Source organism: Phoca vitulina, unplaced genomic scaffold, assembly GCF_004348235.1.
Source record: "Phoca vitulina isolate PV1807 unplaced genomic scaffold, GSC_HSeal_1.0 scaffold10, whole genome shotgun sequence".
NCBI lineage: Eukaryota > Metazoa > Chordata > Mammalia > Carnivora > Phocidae > Phoca > Phoca vitulina.
This window is the reverse complement of record NW_022589713.1, coordinates 35,633,870-35,660,595: the sequence shown is the minus strand read 5'-3', so window position 1 is coordinate 35,660,595 and position 26,726 is coordinate 35,633,870. Positions and strand designations below refer to the sequence as shown.

At 35.6% G+C, this 26,726-nt stretch overlaps 1 protein-coding gene across 2 annotated transcripts in view; it reads left to right on the top strand.

The window, feature by feature from the left end:
• NGLY1 (N-glycanase 1) overlaps positions 1 to 26,310 on the top strand; it is a 57,953-nt gene extending 31,643 nt beyond the window's left edge. The window contains exons 5-12 of one of the 2 annotated variants that reach the window (XM_032408810.1): positions 4,115 to 4,337; positions 6,736 to 6,857; positions 7,852 to 7,997; positions 9,987 to 10,097; positions 11,401 to 11,565; positions 16,261 to 16,446; positions 23,533 to 23,710; positions 24,086 to 26,310. In XM_032408810.1, coding sequence (XP_032264701.1) covers positions 4,115 to 4,337; positions 6,736 to 6,857; positions 7,852 to 7,997; positions 9,987 to 10,097; positions 11,401 to 11,565; positions 16,261 to 16,446; positions 23,533 to 23,710; positions 24,086 to 24,261 — 1,307 coding nt within the window. In that variant the 3' untranslated portion in view covers positions 24,262 to 26,310. The remainder of the gene's footprint in view (positions 1 to 4,114; positions 4,338 to 6,735; positions 6,858 to 7,851; positions 7,998 to 9,986; positions 10,098 to 11,400; positions 11,566 to 16,260; positions 16,447 to 23,532; positions 23,711 to 24,085) is intronic. The other variant, XM_032408811.1, reaches the window with a different exon arrangement.
• Positions 26,311 to 26,726: the final 416 nt, after the last annotated feature.

Genomic DNA, 26,726 nt, shown 5'->3' with positions numbered 1-26,726 from the left:
GCCTCATTTGTCCAGGTTGGTGATTTTCTCTCATTCATGATTGTGGGTTTTTTGTTTTGTTTTGTTTTTTTCATTTTCTCCCCAAGTTAAATCTTACTCTGGGTTTCTAAACTAGGAAAAGTGTTCTGGTTTGAAGCAGAAGTGAGGACCTGGGAACCCTACCCACTGAGATACCTTTAGAGGTAGTTGAGGCTCAGAGAAGCATGATTCCATAGCTCTGGCTTGGAAGACTGAAGATTTGTCATGATTGAGTGTTCCAGATATAGGCGAAACACCTTTCGTGAAGAGGAAAGAACCCTGTCATTTTGGGAAAGTGAAACAAAATATATGTTGGCCCACTAAATTGAATATGAAGACATGGGAGGAAGAATGTTGAGTACTAAGGTGTGTCGAAGGATGAGGCTACCTGTACTGATGTTTTTACTGATTTTCTTCTCATTCCCTCTTTTGCACACTAATGTCTGTGATTTTCATAGAATGGAGTTAAGACCTACACTTGTTAATTTTATCTTTGTTACTGGAAAGTTATGAGAAATCTATTGTATGGTATTTTTGAAGATGCTAAATGTATTAATCTGAAGTCTTGATTATAATTTTAAAATGTACTCTCCACACACTAATATATTCTCCATATTCTCACAGAAATTTAGTATCTAAAAAAACCAAAAAACAAATAAAAAAGAATTCAGCATCTAAGTCCAGCCTCTCTTTAAGCCCCATATCTCTGAGCTTTCTGAGCTCTTATCCTCTATGGACAGGATTCCACTTGCATTTCTCTGAGCCATAATTCAGGACATTGCTTGATCAAGGAGCACTGACCCTCAGGTGGGCCTCACTCTCCGTGCAATAGTCCTACTTCTAACTGGGAGTCTGCCGCTCTATACCTGGAGTACATATAACACAGAAGCACAAGGATGCTGTCTTCCTTTCCCTTCTTTTCCCAATTTGATAATGACTATTTGGTCAACAGTATTAATTCTAATTAATATTATGAGGCTTCTTTGTTTAGTCGTTCTATCATTCATTCAGATATATACTGAGCACCTATTGTGTGACAAACACAGCTCAAGGTCCCTACTGTCATGGGGTGAGACAGACTACAAAACCCCAAATACTCAAGTAGAACGGGTAGATAAGTGCCGGGAAGACAAACAGGTCAGGATAACAGTACAGAGAGTGCCTAGGAAGGATGCTTTTTGATACAGGGTTGTCAGAAAAGTCTTCTCTGGAAAGCAGTGACTTCCATTCCTCCCTGAGGTGAGAGTGAGCTTGGCGCATTGAAAGAATGACAGGGAGGACCTGATGCCTGTAGCAGAAGGAACAAGACAGAGGTCAGAAAAGTAAAGGGGGTACCTTAGTTTCCTCTGTCTGCTGTAACAAATTATCACAAACTTGGTGACCTAAAATAACAGAAATTTATTCACTCCCAGTTCTGGAAACCCAGAAGGCCATAATCAGTGTCACTGGGGCCACGATCTCTCTCTCTGTTCCGCTATCACATCACCTTCTCTGTGTGTGTGTAAAATTTCTCTCTGCTTCCCTATTAGAAGGATAGTATGCATTTAGGGTCCACTCAGATAATCCAGTATAATCCACCCATCTCCAGGTCCTTAACTTCATCATATCTTCAAAGACCTTTTTTTCTTTTTTTGCTGTATTTGGTAACAGTTCTAGACTCCAGCGGTTAGAATGTAGATATCTTTTGGTGGACCGTTGTTCAGTCTACCAGAGGAGACCAGCTGTGATAACAAAGAATAAGAGTAGAGACTTCGAATTGTATCCTGAGTGAGATGGAAACCTCATTGGAGGGTTTTGAGTGATATAATCTACCTTGCATTTTTAAAAAGATTACTCTGCTTTAGGCACTTGATAGAGAAGAACGGTGGCAGTGCTGTATTACTAAAGTTCATTTTTAATCAAATACAAACTTTGATATTATATGAGAAAAGCTAAATTCTCCCTGTCAGTCGGTCCTACACCTCTTCCATAGGTAACAGCTGTTATCATGTGAGACGTTCCTTTTCATATCTTCTCCTGTGTATTTATACCCATAAATAGTTACCTGAAAAAATAGTTTAAGTTGTATGGGTTTACATAAAATTTGTCATCCCATGTATCTTCAGTTTCTTGGTGTTTTTCATTTACTAACTTGTCTTAGAAATCTTTTTAATCCTCCATAGTGTTCTATAGTATGCATATACTAATATTTATACAGTTTCCTATTGATAGACATTGAGATTATTTACCATTTTTCTCTATTCTAAATGCTCCTGCAGTGAGAATTCTTGTAAAGCATGCCTTATGGTGTATATGCACAAGTGTTTCTCTGAGATAAATATAAAAATGTCAAGGGTGTGTGACTTTAACACTGTAAAGGATCCTGTCAAGCAAATTGCCTTTCAGTTCACATCAGAAGTGTCCGAGAGTATTTATTTCCACTTAATGAAATTATTGGACTTCTTTTATAGACTTTGAATTTTTCTAATGGGTTTGCTAATATTCTTACCGATTTATAGAAGTTCTTTATATATTCTGGATACTTTTCTTTATTAGACATGTTACATTTTTTTTTCTCCCAGTGTTCTTTGTTTAATTTAGTGTATCTTTTGAAATTCATAAGCTGTAACTTTAAATATAAGAAAGTTTATTTTTTCCCATTATTGATTTCACAGTCTGCATCTTGTTTAAGAAGGCCCTTTCCTATCACAAAGTCATAAACGTATTGTTTTGTAACTTCTATTACCTTTATAGTATTCCTTCTCTCAATATAGAATTTTTATATTGTCCCCAAATCATTTATTGAACAGTCCATCCTCTTAGAACTACTTTGAAAGGCTAACTTTACTAGATACTATGTATCACTTAGAAATCTGTTTTTCAGGAGTCATTCTTTTGTTTCAGTGATCTGCTTTGTATGTTCTTCACCAGTATCACAATATTTTGATTATTAGAATTTTGTGATGTGTTTTGACATGTACTAAATGAATTTATCATATTGTTCTTAGTCAAATCTTATGAAAAAATATTTTATAAATTTTTAATTAAATAAATTTTTTAAATTAAATACTTTTAAAATTATTTTATAATTGTAATTGGGTTTACATTAAATTACAGATTAATTTGTAGAGAATTAACAACTTTGGAATATTGTTCTCCCAGCCAGGAACATAATATATTTCTGGCCTTTATATTCTCTAGTTTTTTCCTAATATAGTTTTTTTTTCATTTTGCACTATATCAAACAGAAATAGAGTATGAGTATAGAAATAGAGTATAATGTATCAAACACCTATGACCAGCGTTAAACTTTACTAGATCTTCACATTATGCCATATATTTCCTTCATATTATGATCACTTCTTAATAATAAAACAAGAAAGAGATGAGAACTCCCTGTATGTGTCTCCCAGATTCTTTTCTCCTCTCCTTCTCTTCTTCCCAGAGGTACCACAGTCTTGAATATTGTCAAGAGACATCTTTTTATTTGATAAATAGATACAATTTTATATAATATTATAGGCCATACTTACTTTCCAGGGTTGTTATATATTGTGTAGACATTGTTGTGTTTTTAGGTGATTTATGGTGAGTATTCACAGATGGATTATACTGTATAGTTGAAACACTGATAGAAAAGCTGGTAGGTTGATTTTTTAAGGTGTCTGGAATTCTGTGATTTCTGCTTGTGATTTTGTGATTGTTTCTTGTTTACTTGTATATATACCTGATAACAAGTTGAATGTAGTCCTTTTTAAATGTTTTTAAAAATTAAGCTGATTTCTTAACCTCCCTGTGTTTCAAGAGCAAATACACATTGACCATAGTTCCCTGAGAGGTTGTTGTGTTCAGCTCACTTGTTAGTACATAATGTTGGTTAGAGGTTACAGAGTGGTAAATGTCCTACTGCTATAAATGTACAATGTATTATGTCATCGTATTTCAGCCTGGTTCACAATATGCCGACAGTTCTTTCCTTGCATCATATTTGTGAAAACCTTTTAGATCTTCTTATATTTTCACATATTTCGGCTCCATATTCGAGAATAAAATACATGTGCGTATTTTTAGTTTTTGTCAGCTTTAGATCTTACTTGACTCTGTTTTAACTTCTCAGGTACTAATGTAAGTGATGAGGATTTTCTTCTGCTGGAGCTTTTACACTGGTTTAAGGAAGAATTTTTTCAATGGGTGAATGACATTTTGTGCAGCAAATGTGGTGGCCAGACTAAGTCTAGAGGTGAATCACTGTTCCCCAATGATGATGAGATGAAGTGGGGTGCAAACAGAGTAGAAGATCATTACTGTGATGCATGCCAGTTCAGCAATCGATTCCCAAGGTGGGTGTCCACTGCACAGTAAAGTTAGAGTGATCTCTTAATGGAATGGTTAGAAAAGAATTTTTATTAAATGAACTCTTCAATTATTAGAAATATATTCCTCTAGGACAGAGGTCGGCAAGCTGTGGCTGGCAGGCTAAATCCAGCCCACATCCTATTTTTATAAATCAAGTTTTACTGGAACACATTTATGCTGATTTGTGTGCTTATGATCTGTAACTCTTTTTACATTCCAGTGGAAGGGTTGAATACTAGCAGCAAAGGCTATATGGCCTGCAAAGTCTAAAATAATTACTGCCTTTTTATAGGAAAAGTTTGTTTATTCTTGCTCTGGAATATAAATTGAGTATAGTCTCAGCACATTTAATGATGTAAATCTGGTATTGTTCATTTAATTATATAACTTTTAACTTTCTGATAACTTTAATAATGATTGATAGCACATAAAAACAGCACTAGCAACATTAATAATAATACTGATAAATTGTGACAGTAAAGACAATGCTGTACTTAAAATAATCATCAGATGGTAATATGGAAGGTAGAAGTATAGTACCATCATATTATTTTCTTTTTAACAACAGAATTTTGCTTTAATCAGGTGCCTCCCCTGCCCAACCTAACATATTCTCATTATCTAAATTTTAAACTAAAGAAGTTTGTACTTCTCAGTTAACTTTTTTCAGTTACTGTCAATTCACAAGCCTCTTATCAATTTTTTTTAATTGATAATACTTATAAACGTTGGCTGTATCATTGGTCAAGAAAAGATACCAAGTATTTGAAATACCTAATTTTTGGAGCTTAGGGACTCAGTTTTGTCCTAACTAGGAACCAGCCCTCTGATATACACAAGATAGAATATACAGAATTCAATATCTAGGAATTATATAAAATTAGTTCAAGTTATTTCTTCAGTGAGCATACATTTGCACAGGTACTTTGCAAATATTGGAAGGTAAAAAATATATATAATTAAATCTCTTTCCTCATAAACTTTCCTAGGCAGTTAGATACAAACTGATAATGCAGTGTGGAGGGGCACAGGCTAACAAAGATATTTACTGTTTTCCTTTCTACTTGTTTGCTTGTTTAACTGTTAGCTGGTCTATATAGAGTTGGGATGATGAACACTGTCAATTCTAGGCTAACCTGATCATTCAACTTGGCACAAGTAGTATATAGAAGAGGCATAGGATGCTCTAATTCTGCCATTATTACTTCTTCATGTAAATTTACATCTTTTTTCAGTTACTTAACTACTTAATTTTAAATTCATTTAATTTAGCTAGTTTAAGCAACAGCATCTGCTTAAGACAAACTTGTCATTGTCGAGCCAGTTTATTCGTGTAATGGTTTCCTTTAACAAGCTCATGGCCAACATCTCTGCTCAGCTAGGGCACATTTCTTGCTTAGCTTTATCAGCCGAGATCCTTCTCAACACAGTATGCAAAATTTGGTATTCTCCAATTTTATGATAATTTTATAATTGGAGTACCTTTTTAAAACATTGTTGCAAACATCTTTCAAAAAACAACTTCCAAATTAGCAAGCACCTTTAAGTCACTAAGAAGGAAAACAGTTCAATCAAAAAGATCATTAGAGGGATGCCTGGGTGGCTCAGTCGCTTAAGTATTGGCTCAGGTCATGATCCCAGGGTCCTGGGATCGAGTTCTGAGTTGGGCTCCTTTCTTAGCAGGGAGCCTGCTTCTCCCTCTGCCTGCCACTCCTCCTGCTTGTGCGCTTGCTCGCTCGCTCTCTCGCTGTCTCGTTTTCACTCTTTCTGACAAATAAAATCTTAAAAAATCATTAGACAGAAAAGTAGTATTTTAAGTAGAATTGAGTTCACTAAGTTTTAAAATCTTTATTGAGTAGTTTGTTAAAGTTGTTTACCTTTTAAATGCATGAGCTAATTATACCACTTGTTAGAATAATACTAATGCTTTAAGCAGATTTCCTAGAGAATCTCTGCCTGTCCAGATCTAATCTGCCCTTCAAAGCCAGTTTAAATACAAGCTCTCCTCCCAACCACTCTCCCATAACACTCAATCTGACCTATTGTGTGGTTTTGTCACATTCTGCCATGTAATAGTTATTTGTGTTAATTTCTTCTTCCTCTAAGGCCTGTAAACTCCTTGAAGGCTGTACCACTGTTCAATCATTTTTCACTAAAGCTTCTATTAACGTAATGCCTCATGTAGTCTAGGTTCTTTAATCACTATCTAAGAATGTGAAATGAAGCTAATATAATATTATATGTCAACTATATTTTTATTAAAAATAATTTTCAAAAATGTGAAATGAAATATTTACTGTTTAGCACAGAGGTAATATAAATTGTTTAAAATTCTTGATTTTGTTAATGAATCAAAGCTTTTTTATGGTTATTTTAAAACAGATATAATAACCCTGAGAAACTTTTGGAAACAAGATGTGGACGGTGTGGCGAGTGGGCCAATTGTTTTACACTGTGCTGCCGAGCCTTAGGGTTTGAAGCTCGCTATGTTTGGGATTACACAGGTACAAAACATAGTGTAAGCAGAGTAGTAGGGCTGTGCAGACTTCAGGATTGGGTTTATTGTCTGGGCTCATCATTTTCTGTTACTTTCTGGCCTTGTCATTCTGAGCTTCCATTTACCTTCTTTTAAAATAACAATAATATCAGCCTCATAAGATTTTTGTGGGGATCTCAAGATTTTTGTAGTACACTTACCATTTTGCCAGGTACTTTAAACATGACACTACAAACACTCTTTTATAAACAATTTACCATGACACTTGTAATAATGCTTTTTCCATATGAATAATAACGTGTAATATGCTCTAGAAATCTTCATTTTTGTAGGGATTAATATAAAAGATGTAGTAATCTTAAACCTCAGTATACAAAAAAAAAAATGTAATAAAAACCATGTGAAATTTATATTGTCCTTATTTAGAAATGACTTTTCTCATCTTCATTTTAAAAAGTTGTTTCCCTTGTTCTCAGAATTTTACTTGTGTTTCTGTTGTTTTTTAGGATAAAATGAAATCTTCACTTAACAATTCCTGTTCTCTTACAATCAAATATAGAACATCAATAACCAGAGATCCTTTGTTAGACCTCCTACTGATTCTGGGTATTAAAGGGCAAAAGAGATTGCAGTTTCAAAAGTGGCATTAGCTCCTTCATATCAGCAAAGACTGAGACTGATGTTTTTGATGCTGTTGTTCAGTATGTTCGCCTTTTTAGAGTTACAGCTCACATTATTTTTAATTAAGCTTAAAACTGACTGCATTAAAGGACATATTCCAAAAACATTTTCAAGGATTTCAAAGAGACAGAAAAATTAAAACAAGTGTTCTAGAGTCTTGTGTGCCCCAAAATGCTCAGACCTATTAACTAAAATTTAAGACCTTTACAAATTCTGACATGATCCTTAAGAGTTTGCGTATAGTTGTTGGAAATCATTCTGGTTTTAGAAACTTCACTTTTATTTCCTTTCTTTGTGTTGCTCTCTTGTCTCTTGAGTAGACCATGTCTGGACAGAAGTGTATTCTCCTTCTCAGCAGCGGTGGCTGCACTGTGACGCATGTGAAGACGTGTGTGATAAGCCGCTCCTTTATGAAATAGGGTGGGGCAAGAAGCTCTCCTATGTCATTGCATTTTCTAAGGATGAGGTACGGCATAAGCAAAAAAAATTTTTTCTATGAATGAAATATAATTCCTTTTGGACAGCTTTTGAAGATATAGTTGACATACAATAAACAGCTTATATTTAAAATATATAATTTAATAAATTTTGTCATTTGTATGCACCCATGAAATTATCTTTGTAGTCAAGAGAGTGAACATACTCACTGTCCCTGGAAGTTTCCTTATGTCCTTTCTTACCCCTTCTTCTTGCCCCTCTCTAGGCAACCATGCATCTGCTTTCTCTCACTATAGATTAATCTGCACTTCCAGAGTTTTATATAAAATGGAATCATACAGTGTATGTTCTTTTTGGTGAGCGTGGTCTGGTTTTTTTTTACTCAGCATAATTATTGAGATTCATCCATGTTGTTCTTACATATCAATAATCTATTATTTTTGGGCACCTGGGTGGCTCAGTTGGTTAAGCATCTGCTTTCAGGTCAGGTCATGATCTCAGGGTCCTGGGATCGAGCCCCATGTCAGCCTTCCTGCTTAGCGGGGAGCCTGCTTCTCCCTCTCCCTCTCCATCTTCCCTTCCCCTCCCCCACTCGTGTTCTCTCTTGCTCACTCCACTCACTCTCAAATAAATTTTTAAAAATCCTTAAAAAAATAATTTATTGTTTTTATTGCTGAGTATTCCATTGTATGCATGTACCATAGTTTGTTTATCCATTCACCTGTTGATGGGCATTTGGGTAATTTCCAGTTTTTTACTATTTCAAATAAAGCTGCTGTAAACACTTACACACAAGTCTTTATATCGCCATATGCTGTCTTTTCTCTTTGGTAAATGCCTAGAAGTGGAATGACTGGATCATATGGTAGGTGTATGTTTAACTTTTTAAGAAACTGCTAAACTCTTTTCCAAAGTCATGTGCCATTTTACATTCTCACCAGCAGTATGTGAGAGTTTCCAGTTTCTCTGTATCCTTGCTAACACTTAGTATGGTTATCTGTTTTTGTTTTTGTTTTTGTTTTAATTTTAGCCCTTTTAATAGATGTGAGGTGGTATCTCATTGTGGTTTTCATTTGCATTTCCCTGATGACAAATGATACTGAGTATCTTCTTATTGCTTATTTGCCATGCATAGTCCTCTTTGCCCATTTTTTTTAAATTGGGTTGTTCATTTTCTTATTGTTGAGTTTTGAGAATTCTTCATATATTCTGCATACAAGTCATTTTTCAGATAAATGCTTTGCAAAGATTTTCTCCTTCTCGGTGGTGTGTCTTTTCATTCTGTCAGTGACTTTTAGAGACAAAATTGATAATGTCCAGTTAATCAATTTGTTCTTTAGGGATTGTGCTTTTTTTCTCTTTTAAATGAGGTATAGCAGACAGAGTTGCACATGTACAACATAATGAATGATTCAGTATTTGTATAGATGTGAAATGATGGGTTGTACTTTTTGATGTATCTAAGAAATTTTTGCCTCGCCCAAGCCACAATGATTTTATCCTGTGTTTTAAAAGTTTTATACTTTCAGTTTTACATTGGGTTCTATCATCCATTTTGAGTTAATTTTTGTATATAGTCCACTGTGTGGGTTGAAATTCATTATTTTCCATTTGGATAACAAATTGTTCTAGCATCATTTGTTGAAAAGGTTGTCTTTTTTCCATTGAATTGTCTTTGTACCTTTGTCAAAAATTAGTTCTTTAATATAAATTTAATACAATAAAAATGGAGCAAGGTTTTATTTGTTTAATTTTATGTAATCAACTTTGTAAATAAGTTTTTAAAAGCCAAATGTTCTGGAAATCTCATTTTGTCACAGGCTTTCCTGAAAGTGTACCTGTTAGAAAATGAATAAAAAGTATATTCTTTTTTACTTTTTTTCATAGGTTTTAAAATTTAACAAATTAAACAAAAGATAGCATTTTAAAAATCTATTTAAGAATTACATACGTTCTAGGTGGTTAGCAAAAGGTTGATGGTTGTATTCTTGTTAAATACTGTATTCTGTAATTTGAGGTGGTTGATGTCACTTGGCGATATTCTTGTAAACATGATGAGGTAATCTCCAGAAGAACTGAGGTTAAAGAAGAATTACTTCGAGAAACTATTAATGGACATAATAAACAGGTATGAGCATTTGGCATTTTTGAAAGGACATTTGAAGTTTTTTATATAATCAGGAAAGGCCAGTTTTTAACCCATTGAAATTCTGAAAGTAGTAGCATTATTTTGCAAGCAAAAATATTCTAATATGTTAAATGTTTTTTTGTTCATTGAAAATTTTGAGGACTTATTTTAAATATGTGGCTTTTTTGCATATTCAATTGTCATAACATCTCTTTCCAAAGTTTAGTGAAACAGAATTTCAGTGTATGTAATACTAGACATAAAAAGTATGTTTTTATTTTTCAAAGAAATTGTGTCTTGAATATAATTACACACATTTCTCCAAGGATGGAAATTTTTGAAAACAAGGCACAGGAAATTGTTAACAGTGACTACTTCTGAAGAGAGGAACTAGAGGTTGAAAAAGGAAGATTCAGTTTTTATTTTATATCCCTTTGGTAGTATTGAAATTTTTTACTATTATACATGTGTGGGTTTTTTTTTATAATTTAAAAGCCAAACCACTAATTTTGCTTCTGGCAAGCAGTTAGAATAGGGCAGATCCACTTAACCCAGTGATTGAGTTTCAAGGTGAAGTTTCTTTCCATCTGTTTGGAATTTCACCTTCTAATGTGCAGCCCTTCAGAGAGCCTAACCTGAAAATCTGGAGTATTTACTAGAGCCTCTCACCTTGAAAGGCTTTGAACTCCAGCTTATTTACTCCACAGTACTGTGATTCTGTAAAAATTCTGCTGTGTTCTTCTGCACGTGAGCCATCATTTCGTGGTTGCTTTCTCACTCTCTTTTGCTCATACCAGTTAATAATTGGCAGATGCCTGGAAGGGAAAGAGGTGTATTTTCAGTTCACCACAATTCATTTCTTTCCTTGGGATCTTAGCTTCTTTAGCTCTGGTTACCTTGGTAGCTCTCTGTTGTATTTAAATAGGCGTTTGTACGTGTGTGTCTGCATGTGATGTTTTGCCCAGCTTTTGTACCTTTTCTTGGTAGGACAGTTGGTCTGGCACAAGCTAGTCTGTCATAGCTGGAAGCAGAAGTTGCTACCTCCATTTTAAAATCTAGGACAGTAAAGAAGAGTTGGATATGGATGTCAAATTATTTCTTTACATAAAATTACATAAAATTTGTAAAATTATTTTAAGTTTTCCACAGTGTCTTATTTTCCAAATAACTATGTGTGAACAAAAAGTTGGTTATATCTTTCAAGATCCCATTAAAATACAAATGTTTTATGTATATTCCTCCTTAGAGGTGGACCTCTACATTTCCCTCATCTTAATGACTTTTTTTAAAACATGAATTTCAGAGGCAAATATCTTTGTCAGAAAACAGAAGAAAAGAACTTCTCCAGAGGATAATTGTGGAGCTTGTTGAATTTATATCTCCCAAAACCCCTAAACCTGGAGAACTTGGTGGAAGAATATCTGGGTCAGTGGCTTGGAGAGTAGCCCGAGGTGAAATGGGTCTAGAGGTATTTAATTCATTATAGCATGATAATCTTCTCACTTGACTGTTTCCAATACTGTGCTCTTTGCTTACAGAAAAATGCAATGGCCATGACCTTTCTTTTTCTTTTCTTTTTTTTTTTAAGATCTTATTTATTCATTTGACAGAGAGCATAAGCAAGGGGAGCTGCAGGTAGAGGGAGAGGGAGAGGCAGACTCCCTGCTGAGCAAGGAGCCCGATGTGGGGCTCAGTCCCAGGACCCTGAGATCATGACCTGAGCCAAAGGCAGATGCTTAACTGACTGAGCCACCCAGGCGCCCCAGGCCATGACCTTTCAATGAACTTTTTAGAGTAATTATTAAAAAACATAAACATTTGAAAGAACCAATAATTGATTGACATAGTGTATTCACATGCAGGAGTTAGCAAGGCATTTTAAAATAGGTTTTCCTATGTAAATTTTCAGTGTAGTGTAACTATTACTGAAGTACATACAGAAAAATATACAAATTATAAGTGTACATCTTAACAAATTTTCGCAAATTGAGCACCCATGTAACCACCAACCAGAGTGAGAAATAGACCACCAGAATCTGAGGAACAACCATGAGTTCCCTTCCAGTCACTTCTGCCACCACTAAGAATAACCATTATCCTGGTTTCTAACATCATAGATTAGTTTTGCCTGTTACTGTGCTTTATGTAAATGGAATTGTAACATACGTACTCTTGTGAATACTTTTTTTCTCAATATTATTTTGTGAAATTCAGACTTGTTGCTGCATGTTTATGGCACATTTATTCTCATTACTGTATAATATTCCATTTTATAAATGCAATTTATCCATGCCACCACTGATAGGTATTTGGGCTGTTGCTAGGTTTTGACTGTTAAAAATCGTACTGCTGTGGACATTTATATACATGCTTTAGGTGAATGTCTTTATGCATTTGAGTTGGGTATATACCTAGGAGTGGAATTGCTAGGTGATAGAGTAGGAGTTAGGAGTATGTTCAGCCTTGGTGGATACTGCCAAGCAGCTTTCCAAAGCGGTTGGGCCAGTTTACACTCTCCCCAGCAGTGAATGCGAATTTTCCACATCTTCACCTGTAGTTGGTTTTGTCTTTTTCATTTTAGCGGCTCTGGTGGTATGTAGTAGTATTACATTGTGATTTTACTTTGTATTTTGGTGATGACTAATGAAGTTGAATGCCTGTTCTTTAAATTTTTGGATATCCTCTTTTGGGAAATGCTTGTTCAAGTTTTTCAAAATAAGATTTAATACGTTTTAGAGAGCCGTGTTTACCTTTTCTTATATATATATATGAATATATATGAAAATATATATATTCTCATATATATGTTTAAATATATATACGAAAATATATATAAGTATGTATACTTATATATATATAAATTTATAAAGTACAGTGGGAAAAATAATAGAATCTGGATAATCCAGTGGATGAAAGTGTTTATTTCATATGTATTTGCTATATACATCTGGTATTGGCTAGAAATTATCATTGCTGGTGTGATTACTATTATATTGTCAAATTTATATTAAGACGTTTTGTCTTGATTAATGTCCCAAAATTAAATAATGAACAATGGAAATATGCCTATATTAGGGGCTAGGTGAAAAGCAATGTGCTCTGTAATGGACATTAAAAAATACAGTAGACCTGTCCCTTGCACTTAGGGAACTTAAAGTTGACTCACTAGAAAGTGTTTTATGTAAATGTCTAAGAGGATATGTAATGAAAAATGCTTAGAAGGAAAATAACCCACCACGGTATCATATCAAAATTCCAAAGAAATTAGGGTTTTATATCTACTTTTTCTAAATTTGCCATTGTTGCAACTCGTTTCTCCAATAAAGGAATATGTCCCAAATGGGCGAATTATCCCCAGTAAACTTTATGTTTGCTTTTTAATTTACTTTAGGAGGCAGTTGAAAGTGTTGGTTCAGCCACAGAATTACAAGATCTAAATTCAACAGATAATTCAAATCACTGCTGATGCAGTGCAAGTTACAAGTTTAAATCTAAATGAAGCCAGTTTAAAAGAGCTAATTTAATTCACAGCTGTGTTCAATTTAAATAAAACATCGATATTAGGTCTTCATTCTTTTTTCTTTTTATGGATGGATGTGCTTCCTCTTGTATGGCATGTAAGTTGATTAAACTTTAAAAATATGAATTGGGTCATATGCCCAGATTGTCTTCTCTTTTGAAATTTTTTTTTAATTTCTCAGTTACTGGAGACCATTACAGACATGGATTTAAAACATCATTTTCCTGGGCACCTGGGTGGCTCAGTTGGTTAAGCGACTGCCTTCGGCTCAGGTCATGATCCTGGAGTCCCAGGATCAAGTCCCACATCGGGCTCCCTGCTCAGCAGGGAGTCTGCTTCTCCCTCTGACCCTCTTCCCTCTCGTGCTCTCTCTTTCAAATAAATAAATAAAATCTTTAAAAAAAAAAACATTTTCCTTTTTATTTTTTTTTTTTATTTTTTTTTTTAAGATTTTATTTATTTATTTGACATAGAGACACAGCGAAAGAGGGAACACAAACAGGGGGAGTGGGAGAGGGAGAAGCAGGCTGCCCGCGGAGCAGGGAGCCCGATGCGGGGCTCGATCCCAGGACACTGGGATCATGACCTGAGCCAAAGGCAGACGCTTAACGACTGAGCCACCCAGGCGCCCCAAAACATTTTCCTTTTTAGAAGTAGATGTTTGTTTTAAAAGTAAATTGAATAATGAAAAATGTCAGTCCTAAAAAGTTATGGAACTGCACCTTGAAATCGTTTGGAAAAGAAGGAAACATTGGTGATATTATTTTCAGAAAGAAAAGTTTTATCTTAATCTTAGATTTAAAAGATTTTACGAGGGGCACCTGGCTGGCTCAGTCAGTTGAGCATCCAACTCTTGGTTTCGGCTCAGGTCATGACCTCAGGGTCATGAGACTGAGCCCCACATCAGGCTCCACACTCAGCACAGAGTCTGCTTGTCCCTCCCTTTGCTCCTCCCCCCACTCGCTTGCCCTCTCTATTAAATAAATAAATAAAATCTTAAAAAAATAAAAGATTCTGTGAAATATGAATGTTATTCTTGCTCCATTATTCAGTTGCACATATGATTATGTTCAGTAGCATAAGTATCTTTTCCCTTTGGTAATTAGTTATCCTTTGTAAATTAGTAGATAATGCTACTTTTAAATTTTATTTCCATTTGGCTTCTGTCAGCACCCTATAATATCTTTGATAAAGAAGAAAAGAACTGGGAAGCTTTGTTACATGCTTGTTTTGAAGTTATCATTCATAATTATAAATCATTTTATAAAAATAAGCTGCTTTTTTTCTTTACCTTTTTGACAGTAATACTCACAGGTTCTACTAGGGAATTATCTTTTTCATATATTTAGCGTTACTATTTTAATAATGCTGACAGTGATGTATATACACAAACACTGTTTCTAAGATGTTTTATATTCTGCTTATTGATTCTTGTACATTTGAAGTTTTCATATTGTTAAATACCTAGTACCCAATGTTTAACAAAAAAGCATTGCCTACTCTTTTGATTGATTAGCAAATACTGTGGCAAGACATTGACACAGACTAGAACAGTGGTTCTCAATGGTGGGTGATTTTTGCCTTCCAGGGGATATTTGGCAATGTCTGGTAAGACAACCTGCAATGCACAGGGCAGCCCCTATAACAAAATGCTACTATGCCCATGTCTAAAGAACAAGGGCCATTGTGTTAGTGGCACATAAAGACACAGGATAAATATATTATCTTTCCTAGACTTTAGATTCACTCAGTGATTTTAGGATTTCTGGGGATTTACATTACAACAAACATGAATTTATTTTGGGCTAGAATGTAAATTTTTCCTGGAATTTTAAGGTAAAGCATGACCTTTTGTAGTAATTTACACATGTGGAGAATTCTTTCAAGCTATGTGTCCCAGGCACTCTCCTAGCTTAGGGTATCAGGAAATGATACTAATGAAATGGCTTTAAGTTGAGGCCAGAAGGATGAGAAAGAATCAAGTATATGGAGAGTAGAAAGAATAGCATTCCAGACAGTGGGAACAGCATGTGTCAAGGTCCTGAGGCAGGAACTAGCTGGACCTTTTTGAGGAGCTAATGGAAGAGTAACATGAGATTGGTTGGAAAAGTAAGTAGGGAATAGATCATTTAGAGTCCTAGTAGCCATGGTAAAGGTTTGGAGTTTAGGTATAGTGGAAGTCATTAGAGTGAGTTAAGCAAAAAAAAGTGACATATCCCAATTTATCCCAATATCTAGAAAATCACTTTCATTACCATGTGGAGCATGGATAGGAGAGGTAAGAGTTGATAGCTGGGAGTCAACTTTAGGAGACAATTGGAGTCCAATTTGGAGATGTTGGTGGTAGAAATGAAGAAAAAGAAGTGAATTTAGGTTGAACACAAATCACAAAAATATAAATCAGAGCTATATATAGTTTATACTTCTCGTTTTCTGTTTAGTACTTCACATTTTCTGTTTAGTAATTGTTGGTGCTATATCCACATCATACTAATCCTACTTAACCTATAAAATATTTTCCAAATTTTTTAATGGCACCAACTCTTCATTTTCAAGTTGAAGGAAGCTCTTACCACTGTACATAGCAGTTCCTCATATATAGTCTTCCATTATTTCGAAAACTAATTCTGCTTTCTTTTTAAGAGAAAAGAAACCCTGTTCATCCCCTCTGAAAATGAGAAGATTTTGAAACAGCTCCACCTTTGTTATAATGTTGTGAAAGATAGTTACGTCCGAGTTTCAAATAATAATCAGACCATTTCTGGATGGGAGAATGGTGTGTGGAAAATGGAATCCATATTCAGAAAAGTTGAAACAGACTGGAACATGGTAATTTCATGCATGAAACTGTTTAAAAACTTTGTCATTGTTTGAACAAATGTAGATTATTTCAGTTGTGTATAATGTGAAAACTAATATATCAAAATTTTAGTGATCTTCAAACCTGTAAAAGAAAATCCTGCTTCCAAGATTTATTTAATCAAAAGTCCCTAAGAAATTTGTGCATTTGTATCAAGGAAAGCATCCATTTTCATCAAAGAGGCTGAACTTAATTCACTCATGGGGAAAATAAGTGTGTGACCAACTCATGACTAGTTTTTGCCTGAATATATAAAATATAGTGTTATTTAATTCCTTCACAGGTACTTATTGATTACCTACTAAATGCAGGCTATTGGGGACTCTAACATTTAATCTAAAGTCCCAAGAGCTAACCATTTAACACACTTTAATTTCATAAGAATGTGGATGATTAAGCAGCAATATTGGTTATTTCTTCTCCGTGCCCTAAAGAATAAAGGAATGGATGCTAGGACTATAGTAGTTTACTTATACCAACCTGCACTGTCGGCACAGGTTATCTGTTACAAGTAAGAAGCTTTGCCTTTAAACTGACCTCCCCTTAGATACGCACCAGAAATGAACACAGAACTATTCACATGACCTCAGTAGATCGAACCATGTTATTGATAGATTTTCATAGGAGTTAATCAGCTTATAGGGAGCTTTTAAAGTTTGAGTAGGAAGGGAAGTTTCTCATTTGTAAGACACATTGGCTAGATTTTAAAAGTAAGTCACGGGTTAACAGCTGCTAGTGTTTATGCTTATCACTGTTCTAGGCATTAATCAGAATACAGAAGACATACAGAGATGAGATCCTTGCCTTTTCTTTTCCAGTCGTATGTTTTGGTTCTAAAATTTACCTTGGTGCTTATATTGGTGATCTTTTTGTATTAAACTAAGAATAACTTACAACATTATTAAAATTGTAGGTTTAGGAATTTTCTTCTTGAGTTGAAGAACATAAAAAATAGAGCAAGATCAAATTGAAAATTTTAAGATGTGTATATCTGTAATTGATTATGTAGTTAATGAGAGAGGATGAACTTCTCTGGAAGACTATTCTTAGCCTAAAGATTCTTCGGAACAGAAAGCAGGATAGGATAGACGTTATTTATCCAAGGACTAAGCTATCCTTGTGGAACTAAAGAAAGAGTATGCCTTTCTTCCTCACCAGCAGTGTTAATGGAGAAAGTTAATGGAGAAAATAATGACTTTCTGCAGAAGATGTGGTGTGATGAGAAACAGATCGATTCTATGGGATATTTCTTCTCTGTCTTACTCATTTGTTCATCAGCAAACATTTACTGAATGCCTGTTATGTCAGGCGTTGTTCTCAGCTACATGGATAAAAAGATAAAGATACGGTTTCTGCCCTCAAAATCTAACAGGGGAAGCTGAAGCATAAACAGCCATCTTACCCACGATGCAGAGTGCTATAATAAGGATATCAACACATTGCTATGGAAACACCAAGGAGGGAGTAATTAGCTCTGGCTGTGGGAGTTGGGGAAAGCTCCGCAGAGCAGGCGACATTTGAGCTGGACGCTGAAGGATGAGTAGGTGTTCATAAAGCAAGGGAACAGTAGGGGAAAAGCATGCAGTACATGGCATGTTTTGGAGTTCTCTAAATAGACCATTGTGGCCAGACGGTATATTTATGAGTAAGATTTAAATAATGTAAATGAGATGCAGAGGCCATTAAGTAAAAAACAGGCTCCCACTCAATTTTAAGTTTATGCCTTGATATACGTGTACAAAGGACATCACTTAGAAGTTGAATGACTCTGTTTAGTGTTATAATATGAAGAAAATATTAGAATCTTAATTACACTTACAGAGTCTAATAACTCAGAAGTAATATATTGCCATTGAAACATTGAATTTTCCACCTAAGTCAATATTTTTAGTTTTGTATTAGCATGTTCCCAATTAGGGATTCTCTAGCTCCACTAAATAGAAGAAGCCTATTTCCCACCACACCTTTCCTCAGTAACCTCCAGCCTGGAATCCTGACAGATCACATGCAGCCTGCCCTCAGATACTTAGAACAGATTCTTACCCTCTCAAAGAGTTAGCCTCCCAGGAACAGGGAGACTTACTAAATGTTACTATTTGGCAAATACACTGTTCAGTGATGTCTTATTTGGAAGGAATATAAAAAGCTGAATCAAGAAGACCAATATATCTTTTAGGAGGCAAATGATAACACCTTGATAAAAGTGTTAATAGCTTCCTAATTAGTCTTCCTGCATCTCACAGTTGTTTTCCATGCTGTTAAGCCAGAAAAGCATTTTCCAAACCCCAGTCATTACTGAGTGCTCGTAGGGTAAGAAATAGATCAAGTCTCTTCTGAGTTTGGCCTCTGCCTTCTTCTCTGGCCTTGCCTTGCACCATGCTACCCCCTTGCTCTACATAGCAGCGGCACTGCCCTTCTTCCTTCTGTACAGAACCCCTTTTACTTTCCTTTGTGTTAGATTCGCTTATTCCTTTGCTTGGAACTTGGCATAAGCCTCACTCCCTCTAGTCCCAGCTAACTGGATCCATTTCCCCCTTTATTTATTCACTGTACATGTACCTCTCCTTCATGACATTTATTTAACAAATTTGTGTAGGAATAGATTATTTGTCTCTGTCCTACTAGAATTGTAAGCATTCTCAAAGAAAAGGCTTTGTCTTTTTTTACTCACTTGTACTCTCAGTATGCATATGTCTAGCATAGTGCCTGATAAATGTTTAGTAAAGATTGCTGAATGTGGGGCGCCTGGGTGGCTCAGTCGTTGGGCGTCTGCCTTTGGCTCGGGTCATGATCCCAGGGTCCTGGGATCGAGCCCCGCGTCAGGCTCCCTGCTCGGTGGGAGGTCCGCTTCTCCCTCTCCCACTCCCCCTGCTTGTGTTCCCTCTCTCGCTGTGTCTCTCTCTGTCAAATAAATAAATAAAATCTTTAAAAAAAAAAAAAAAAAGATTGCTGAATGTAAGAAAGAATGTTTGAATGCATATGGCATAAATTCTACACCACCCTCAGACTGTGTAGAGTGTCAAAGATACTCTGTCTTCATTCAGACTATCCCTTGGCATGTCCTTAGGTACTTCTTGCAAAGTGTCATCTTTGTCACTAGAGTCACTTTAGCACTTTTTGGGGCGTGGCATTATGTCAAGAATTGATTCATTTAGTCATTCAGTAAACATGCATTGTCAGACATTGTGCTTGGCCCTTAGGATGTCATGATAAATTAGGAGTCGAGCCTCAAGGTGAGCATTGACTACTGGAGGAGAAAGACATGTGGACCAGTTGTTCAGATTAGTGAGATAAGTGCTAGAAGAATATGGGTCTGTATATGACTCTAAGGGAAAGAAGACAGAATGAAGAGCCACTATCCCTTCTTGAGTCAGAGATGATGACCTTGCAGAAGAAGTAATACCTGAATAGGCTTTTGGAGAAGGAGGCAGAGGGAGAGTTTCTCAGTGTGGAGATAGGATGTAGAAGAAGGGAGCAGGAGATACAGCATGTGCAAAAGCACTGGGGTGAGAAACGTCTGGTATATTTAGGGAAGAGTATGTAGTAGGAAATACGGGGGAGAAGAGTGGGAAATGAGACTAGAGGGGCAAACAGTGGTCAGGTCCCAGGGACTTTGATTACCTTGCAGTTACGTAATAGGAAACCATGAAAGATTTCAGGCAAGGGAAGGACATGATCACACTCATGATCCAGAGGTAATTACGGAGGCTACAAATAGAAAAAATAAGCGTAATACAGAAAGATGTAAATACAGTGGGGACTGACAGTGATTTATGTTTGATTTCAGTGATAAAATGGAATAACCAAAAATAATCATGAGCAATACCAATTTACTAGCATTAAACTAAAATCTATTGAAATGGAGTTGTTCTGCTAGATATGTGTAGGAATATGTGCAGAGTGTCTGTTGTACAGTAAACTTAATCTTTTTTTTTTTTTTAACTAGAGTTAATCTTAACAGGCTAAGCAGAAAAATCATTTTAAGAGCAGAGCAAAGAACAGCTTCAACAGTGCAGTACAAACCAAACCTCCAGAAAACCATAGCAGTGGACAGAACAGCCTGGCATACAGTAATCAGAAAATCTTTAAGTAAGGATCTTCTGTAGAATGTGAAAAACATAAAGCATAAAGAAGCTCACATGCATATTGTTCTCAGTCTTGAAAATAGTGGTCACAGCCATAATCCAAAGGATAAGTTTGCGTTGTGTGCATTGTTAATGGCATAGCTGAGACCTTAAGCCATACACAGACTGGTCTCATTGTCACCCATAGGTTGTGATCTGCCTGCACTGTATGCCTTACAGTTGCCGAAAAAAGGGAAGGGATGGGTCACTAGAGGGAGGGGGTGGGGTGCTGTATAGATTTCAAGTCTGTAGGGGTAAACTTCATGACTTCTGATTTTACTCTTCCTGCTACTAAAGTAAGGTAGCTCTTGGTAGTCCCCGAAACTGCAAGACCAAGCCTGTAGAACTGCACACAGTAAATGGCACCGATGAATTAAAAAGCCGACAGCCAAAAATTTGTCTAAGATAACCCAAGAAGTAAGGAACATCCAATAGTTTAAAAAAAAAAAAATTTCTTTCTCTAGACCAAACAATTGAATATTTGAAAGTTTATAAAGTACTTTTTTTCTCCTAAATAAATTATAATTACTGGTTCTGTTGCTATTACACATAGAAAGGACTACAGCTGGGTATTTATATAAATCTTATGTTTGGGCACATTTCAGTTATCAAACTGAGTATACATATTCTTGATAGCTTCTACCTCCAAAAATGCTGAGTTAAAATTAGTTGGTTAAAATGGTACAGACAGAATATATTGTGAGAAAAAGATGACATGAATTTTCAATATCAATAGAGTCTTTTATTTCCATATACTGTTTCTTTAGCCTAAGAGACCTTTTATTTGCTCACAATGTGTTTGAATGTTTATTTAAGCATTTAAGAATTCCATGATGAATTCTATCCTATCCTTTAACTTTTTAGAGTCTTAAAAACTGATGCCTTTACAACTGAAAAATGTAAATTTTAGAACAAGCAATTGTCTCAGACATGTTCAACAGCTATTATAAACCTTCTTATGACAGTTAAAACCACAGCTGTGGCCCAGACCCATGTGGTATAACTAAGATAATTCTGGGGGTAAGCTAGGAATTTGAAATTAACCTGACTTCAATCTGTCATATTTTATACCCACACTTTTAGGGGGAGGGGATCATTTGAAACTACTGAACTCTAAAAAAGATATAAGACGTAAAAAAGTATATACTGAGACATAAATCTGAATGTATTTGTCTTAAGATTACTTTTCCCCAGTTCTTTTAGTTTCTTCCAGCCACCTTTCTTCCAATAACCCTACTATTTGGCTCATCTTTTCCAGTTAATCCCCTTTACTAGGCATGGCTTTGAAGTAGTAATTAAATTACAGGTAATCCGTAGACGGCCAGTAGTTTAGGATAGATGGAACCAGTGACTCCCAGGGAGCACTGGTCAGTCCTCAGCCCCAGGTGTAGGAGAAACACTGCAGTGGGAATATGTGGGCATTAGAGGAGTTTATAGTGAGATTGCCCTAAACTTGAGTGGAGCAGTCAACACTTCCATACATCTAGGTGTGCCATCCAGTGCAATCTAGTCTAAAGAGTTTAAGTCATTTTCCTTGAGGAGTGATTGTTTTTAGTTGTTGATAACTTCCAGCTCACTGATTCTAAAAACTTTCCAATTAAATTAGCTGACATATTTAACCTGGAAGAAAAACTATAGGTTGTGAAATAGAATAGACTATCAATAGAATGCTAGCAGCGATTGATTTTTTACTTGATGACTAAAAACAGGTAGTAGGACATTTCCATGGCAGATGTATCATATGGTACTTCTATTTGTCCCAAGAAGTAAGAGGTTTCTAAAAGAATATGTGTGTATGCAAACTTTTAATACTTAAATACTATTTATTAAACCCATATGAATCCAGAGCCTGTGCCCCCAGAAAACTTATGATTTGGTTAAGATCATACTAAGTATACACCTGATACAAGTTACATTTGGGCAAAGAATTATTGGCAGTTCACAATGGTGTGAAATTCTGGAGGACTGTGAAAGCTGAGAGTTCGGATTTTAAGCTCAAGCCAGTTACTTGCTATACATTCTAGACCATGCAAATGATAGGAAGGAAGTGGGCTTTTAAAAAGATTAATTAGGCAGTTGGAGAGAGATGAGCATAAAGTCATGACTATAGTGGTAAGTGTGGTATAAATAAGGAAAGGGTTTTTTTGAGATTTATTTCAAAGAAATGCATGAGTTATTGTGTGAGTTTGAGCATCAGGGATAAGTGATTAAAGAGTCATATTTTTAGGGGTTTGGGCCTGGGTGAATGGAGTTACCTGTGAAAGACCAAGGCTGTGGATGTCAGTGTTCACATCCACATCTTCAAGAATGTACTTGAAACTATGAGAGGAGATGAGCTGGAAGCAGCCAGTAAACTTGGATGCCTTAAATAGTATATATTTAAAGTGGTAAGGGTCACTGATAGTGAAAGAATGGGAGCATACTATGTAGAGAGACAGCATGAATACTATATTTTAAACCATTACTTAACAATGACTGAGTTATTTTCTTAACTTAGGTAGATGGCCCATCTCGCTCTAGGAAAGCTTATCTGAAAATCCAGACTTAGAAAAGAAGATAAAGAATAATTGCATTTAAAAGGATTCTTCATTTTCAGCAGGACTCATCATAAAGTTCATGTTAAATAGCTGGACTTAACTAATTTAAAAGAAAATATGATTTACTAGAATTTGGTTAGCATCTACCCCTTAGCGTTATATTTATCGGGGCACCTGTATCCAAGTATCTTTCTTCCAGAGCAAAATACACTATAGGAAAAATTGCTGATAAAATGCAAAATGTTAACAGTGAAAATCTTCTCAGTGGGGAAGAAATTAGGTTTTTAATAACCGTTTGTATATAGTACCCTATGACAGTAAGACTTTGACTATATGTGTTTTCTGCACTGTTTTATTATTTGTGAAAATTCTTTGTTCCCTTCCTCCTTTGTAGGTATATTTAGCCCGAAGGGAAGGATCATCTTATGCTTATATTTCCTGGAAGTTTGAGTGTGGGTCAGTTGGCCTAAAAGTAGATAGCATTTCCATTAGAACAAGTAGTCAAACCTTTCAGACTGGAACAATACAGTGGAAATTGCGATCTGAAACAGCCCAAGTAGAACTGTCAGGCGGTAAGCATTTGACTGAAGAATTAATCATGATGAGTATATTTAACACTCTGAAAAATAATTGCACTTATTTGAGCTTTTCATACCCAAGAGTCATTCATACTACTGCAGCAAAATAAATAAATAAAATTAAAACTTGTATAACCTCATTCTAATAGAACTGTTTGTGTTTTTTATTGTGAAACACAAATGGATGAAGAAAAGCCATTTCTTTGTTTCAAAGGACATACTTCCTCTATAAGGAATAATTTATATTTATTTTTTTAAGGGTTGATTGTACCTACAGGTTAGGTATAAACTATGTATTCCAAAACTATTTCTTTATATTCTTTAAGTTACTAAAAGCAAAGTGTTAATTATTTTTTTTTCCTCCAACAGATAAAACTCTTCACTCCTATCATGATTTTTCTGGTGCCACTGAAGTTATTTTGGAAGCAAAATTAAGCAGAGGAGATGGTGGTGTTGCTTGGCAACATACCCAGCTGTTTAGACAAAGCTTAAATGACCATGAAGAAAATTGTTTGGAGATAATTATAAAATTCCGTGACCTTTGAGAACCTGAACATTATAGAAAAGCTGGCAATAATCAAGGACTTACCATGTTCTAAAGTAGTCTGTTGGTTCAGTGCATGCTTAGTTGGCAATTTACTACCCTCTGCTAGCATATTTCTTTTGCTGGCTATCCATCATGTACCCCTCATGAAAATATATCTTTATACTATGGACCATAATGAAACCTTGAATTAAAAGCTCCCTTCCATATGTGACTGTAATTTGAAGTAAAGTCTTATTGCCTCAATATGAGATTTTAATCTAAAAACTCTTAAGTATAGTTGTAAAAGTAAAATGAAGGTATTCATGATGAAATGCTATTCATGATTATGATATAATCTTAAGCTAATAATAGTTATATGACATTTTTTGATCAGCCATTAATTTCTTCATAAGTAATTAGATTTCCTAAGATTTTTAATTTTTAATAAATGTGAAAGTATAGTATCTCATAAGTTATAATGCATGAACATTTTTATGATTGTAAATACATAGGCATTTAAGAAATAAAATGAATTATTTTGCCTTATATCATTTTAGTGTTTACTTTGGCTAAATAATCTTTAATAAGTATGCTAAACATTGAAAACTGTTGGAATAGACGAGAGTTATGAAAACATTTATTGCGTATATTCAGAAATACATTATAAATCCATGTGTGGACGTTTCGAGTTTACTTTTGAGTATTTCTATCTACCTCATTGAATAAAGATCTGTTCCTGTCTTTGAAACTATGTAACTAGATTGTACAGTATATGTTAATCAAGAGTTTTTGGTACGTCCATATAACCTCGCCAGTTGAATTTAGTGACCGTTTATTAAGCGTTTGTGCAAGCATTGTGATAGCACCAAAGGAGGCAGAGGAGAGGAGGACACAGCTCCTGTATTCTCACTCTTTGTGATGTTCTGCAAAGTGAGTTCTCAACTCTTCATACAAGAAAAGTACATTCTCAGATTCTCACCCTGTGCAACTCAGTAGGACATTCGTGTGCATTATTAAAAATGCACTAAGATCCTGAACAAAGGTCTTACATTTGCTTTTTCATTGTAGTCAAACTGTTGAGGATCAGTTTCTTGCTAAAAAGTTACATTTCAAAAAAATGTTCATGCCTCTAAAGGTAGGAGTCTTGAATATTAAAAAGTTTTCTGGAATTCTCCTGAGTTGATCATAGCTTCATATGTGGCCAAATACATAAGATTGGAGAGCCTTGACTTTTTACCTGTCTTGAGGTGTCGTACTGGCACATGAGTACTGTGATGAGCAGGTGGCCCAGCCTCCCTAACCCTCATGAGAAAACCTAGAGATTGGCAAGCATAAAGATGTAAGAAAAATGTCAGTCTCGACGGAATGTCCCTCAGCTGTGAAAAGAGTACATTCTAATTTTTACTGTGGCTGTAAGAAAAATGATTCAAGTTCAAATGTCTTATTTTTATAGAGATGAAATGTTGAAGAGGAAAAGTAGCTGCACACTTTTCTTAAACCTATTCCATGAGAGTCTCAACCCCAAGGGTACCCAGTACATGATAATAGATACTTTATTATACAGAAAATATTGGCAATAGTGCAGAAATTACGGAGCAAAATGATTCTCGGTAATGTATAATGCTAAGTGACGATAAACTGGTAAGGCCGAAGGAACAGGCAAAGAAGGGCTGATCGGGCAGACCCCCCTCACAGTGGCACTAATATCAGAGCTCAGTCTATGTAGCAGTCCTTTAGGATCTTCTCACTTAGGAGTACATGGTGCCTTATGCCTAGAGTGAATGCCAGAGCACTGGGGGCGTAACTGCACCACCTTCTGGAAACGGGCTCTGTCTGGTTGAACAGCTTTCTACTCTGGCTTCAGGTCAAGTCCCATCATGATAGTTTTACAGTCTGCTTTTGGTTACAGTGAGTTTGGGTGGAGGGCCGTTTAAAAAAGTATTTGTGCTGGAATTCACATTCTCAAGATGAACAAGAAGCTACAACTGAGAAAATCGTGAGTTTTTTTTTTTTTTTTAAAGATTTTTTTATTTATTTATTTGAGAGAGAGAATGAGATAGAGCATGAGAGGGGGGACGGTCAGAGGGAGAAGCAGACTCCCCACTCAGCAGGGAGCCCGATGCGGGACTCGATCCTGGGACTCCAGGATCATGACCTGAGCCGAAGGCAGTCGCTTAACCAACTGAGCCACCCAGGCGCCCCGAAAATCGTGAGTTTTATCAGTTTACAAGGAGAAGTGCCTCACGTTAAAGGAGGGTTAGAGAACAGTTTATCGTGGACTTTTGGAATAAGAAAGGTTGTTGGTGATCATCTCACCCGGACTCCTCACTTTTCCCTGAGGAAACTCAAACCCAGAGAAGTTAAATGACCTGTCTAAACAATGAGTTGCTGTTCTAGTGGGTGTTTCACGAATATAGATACTTCAATAGGAATGTTCGAGTTGAGATGTTAAAACTGATACTAGAATCAGCGATTTTTCTACCT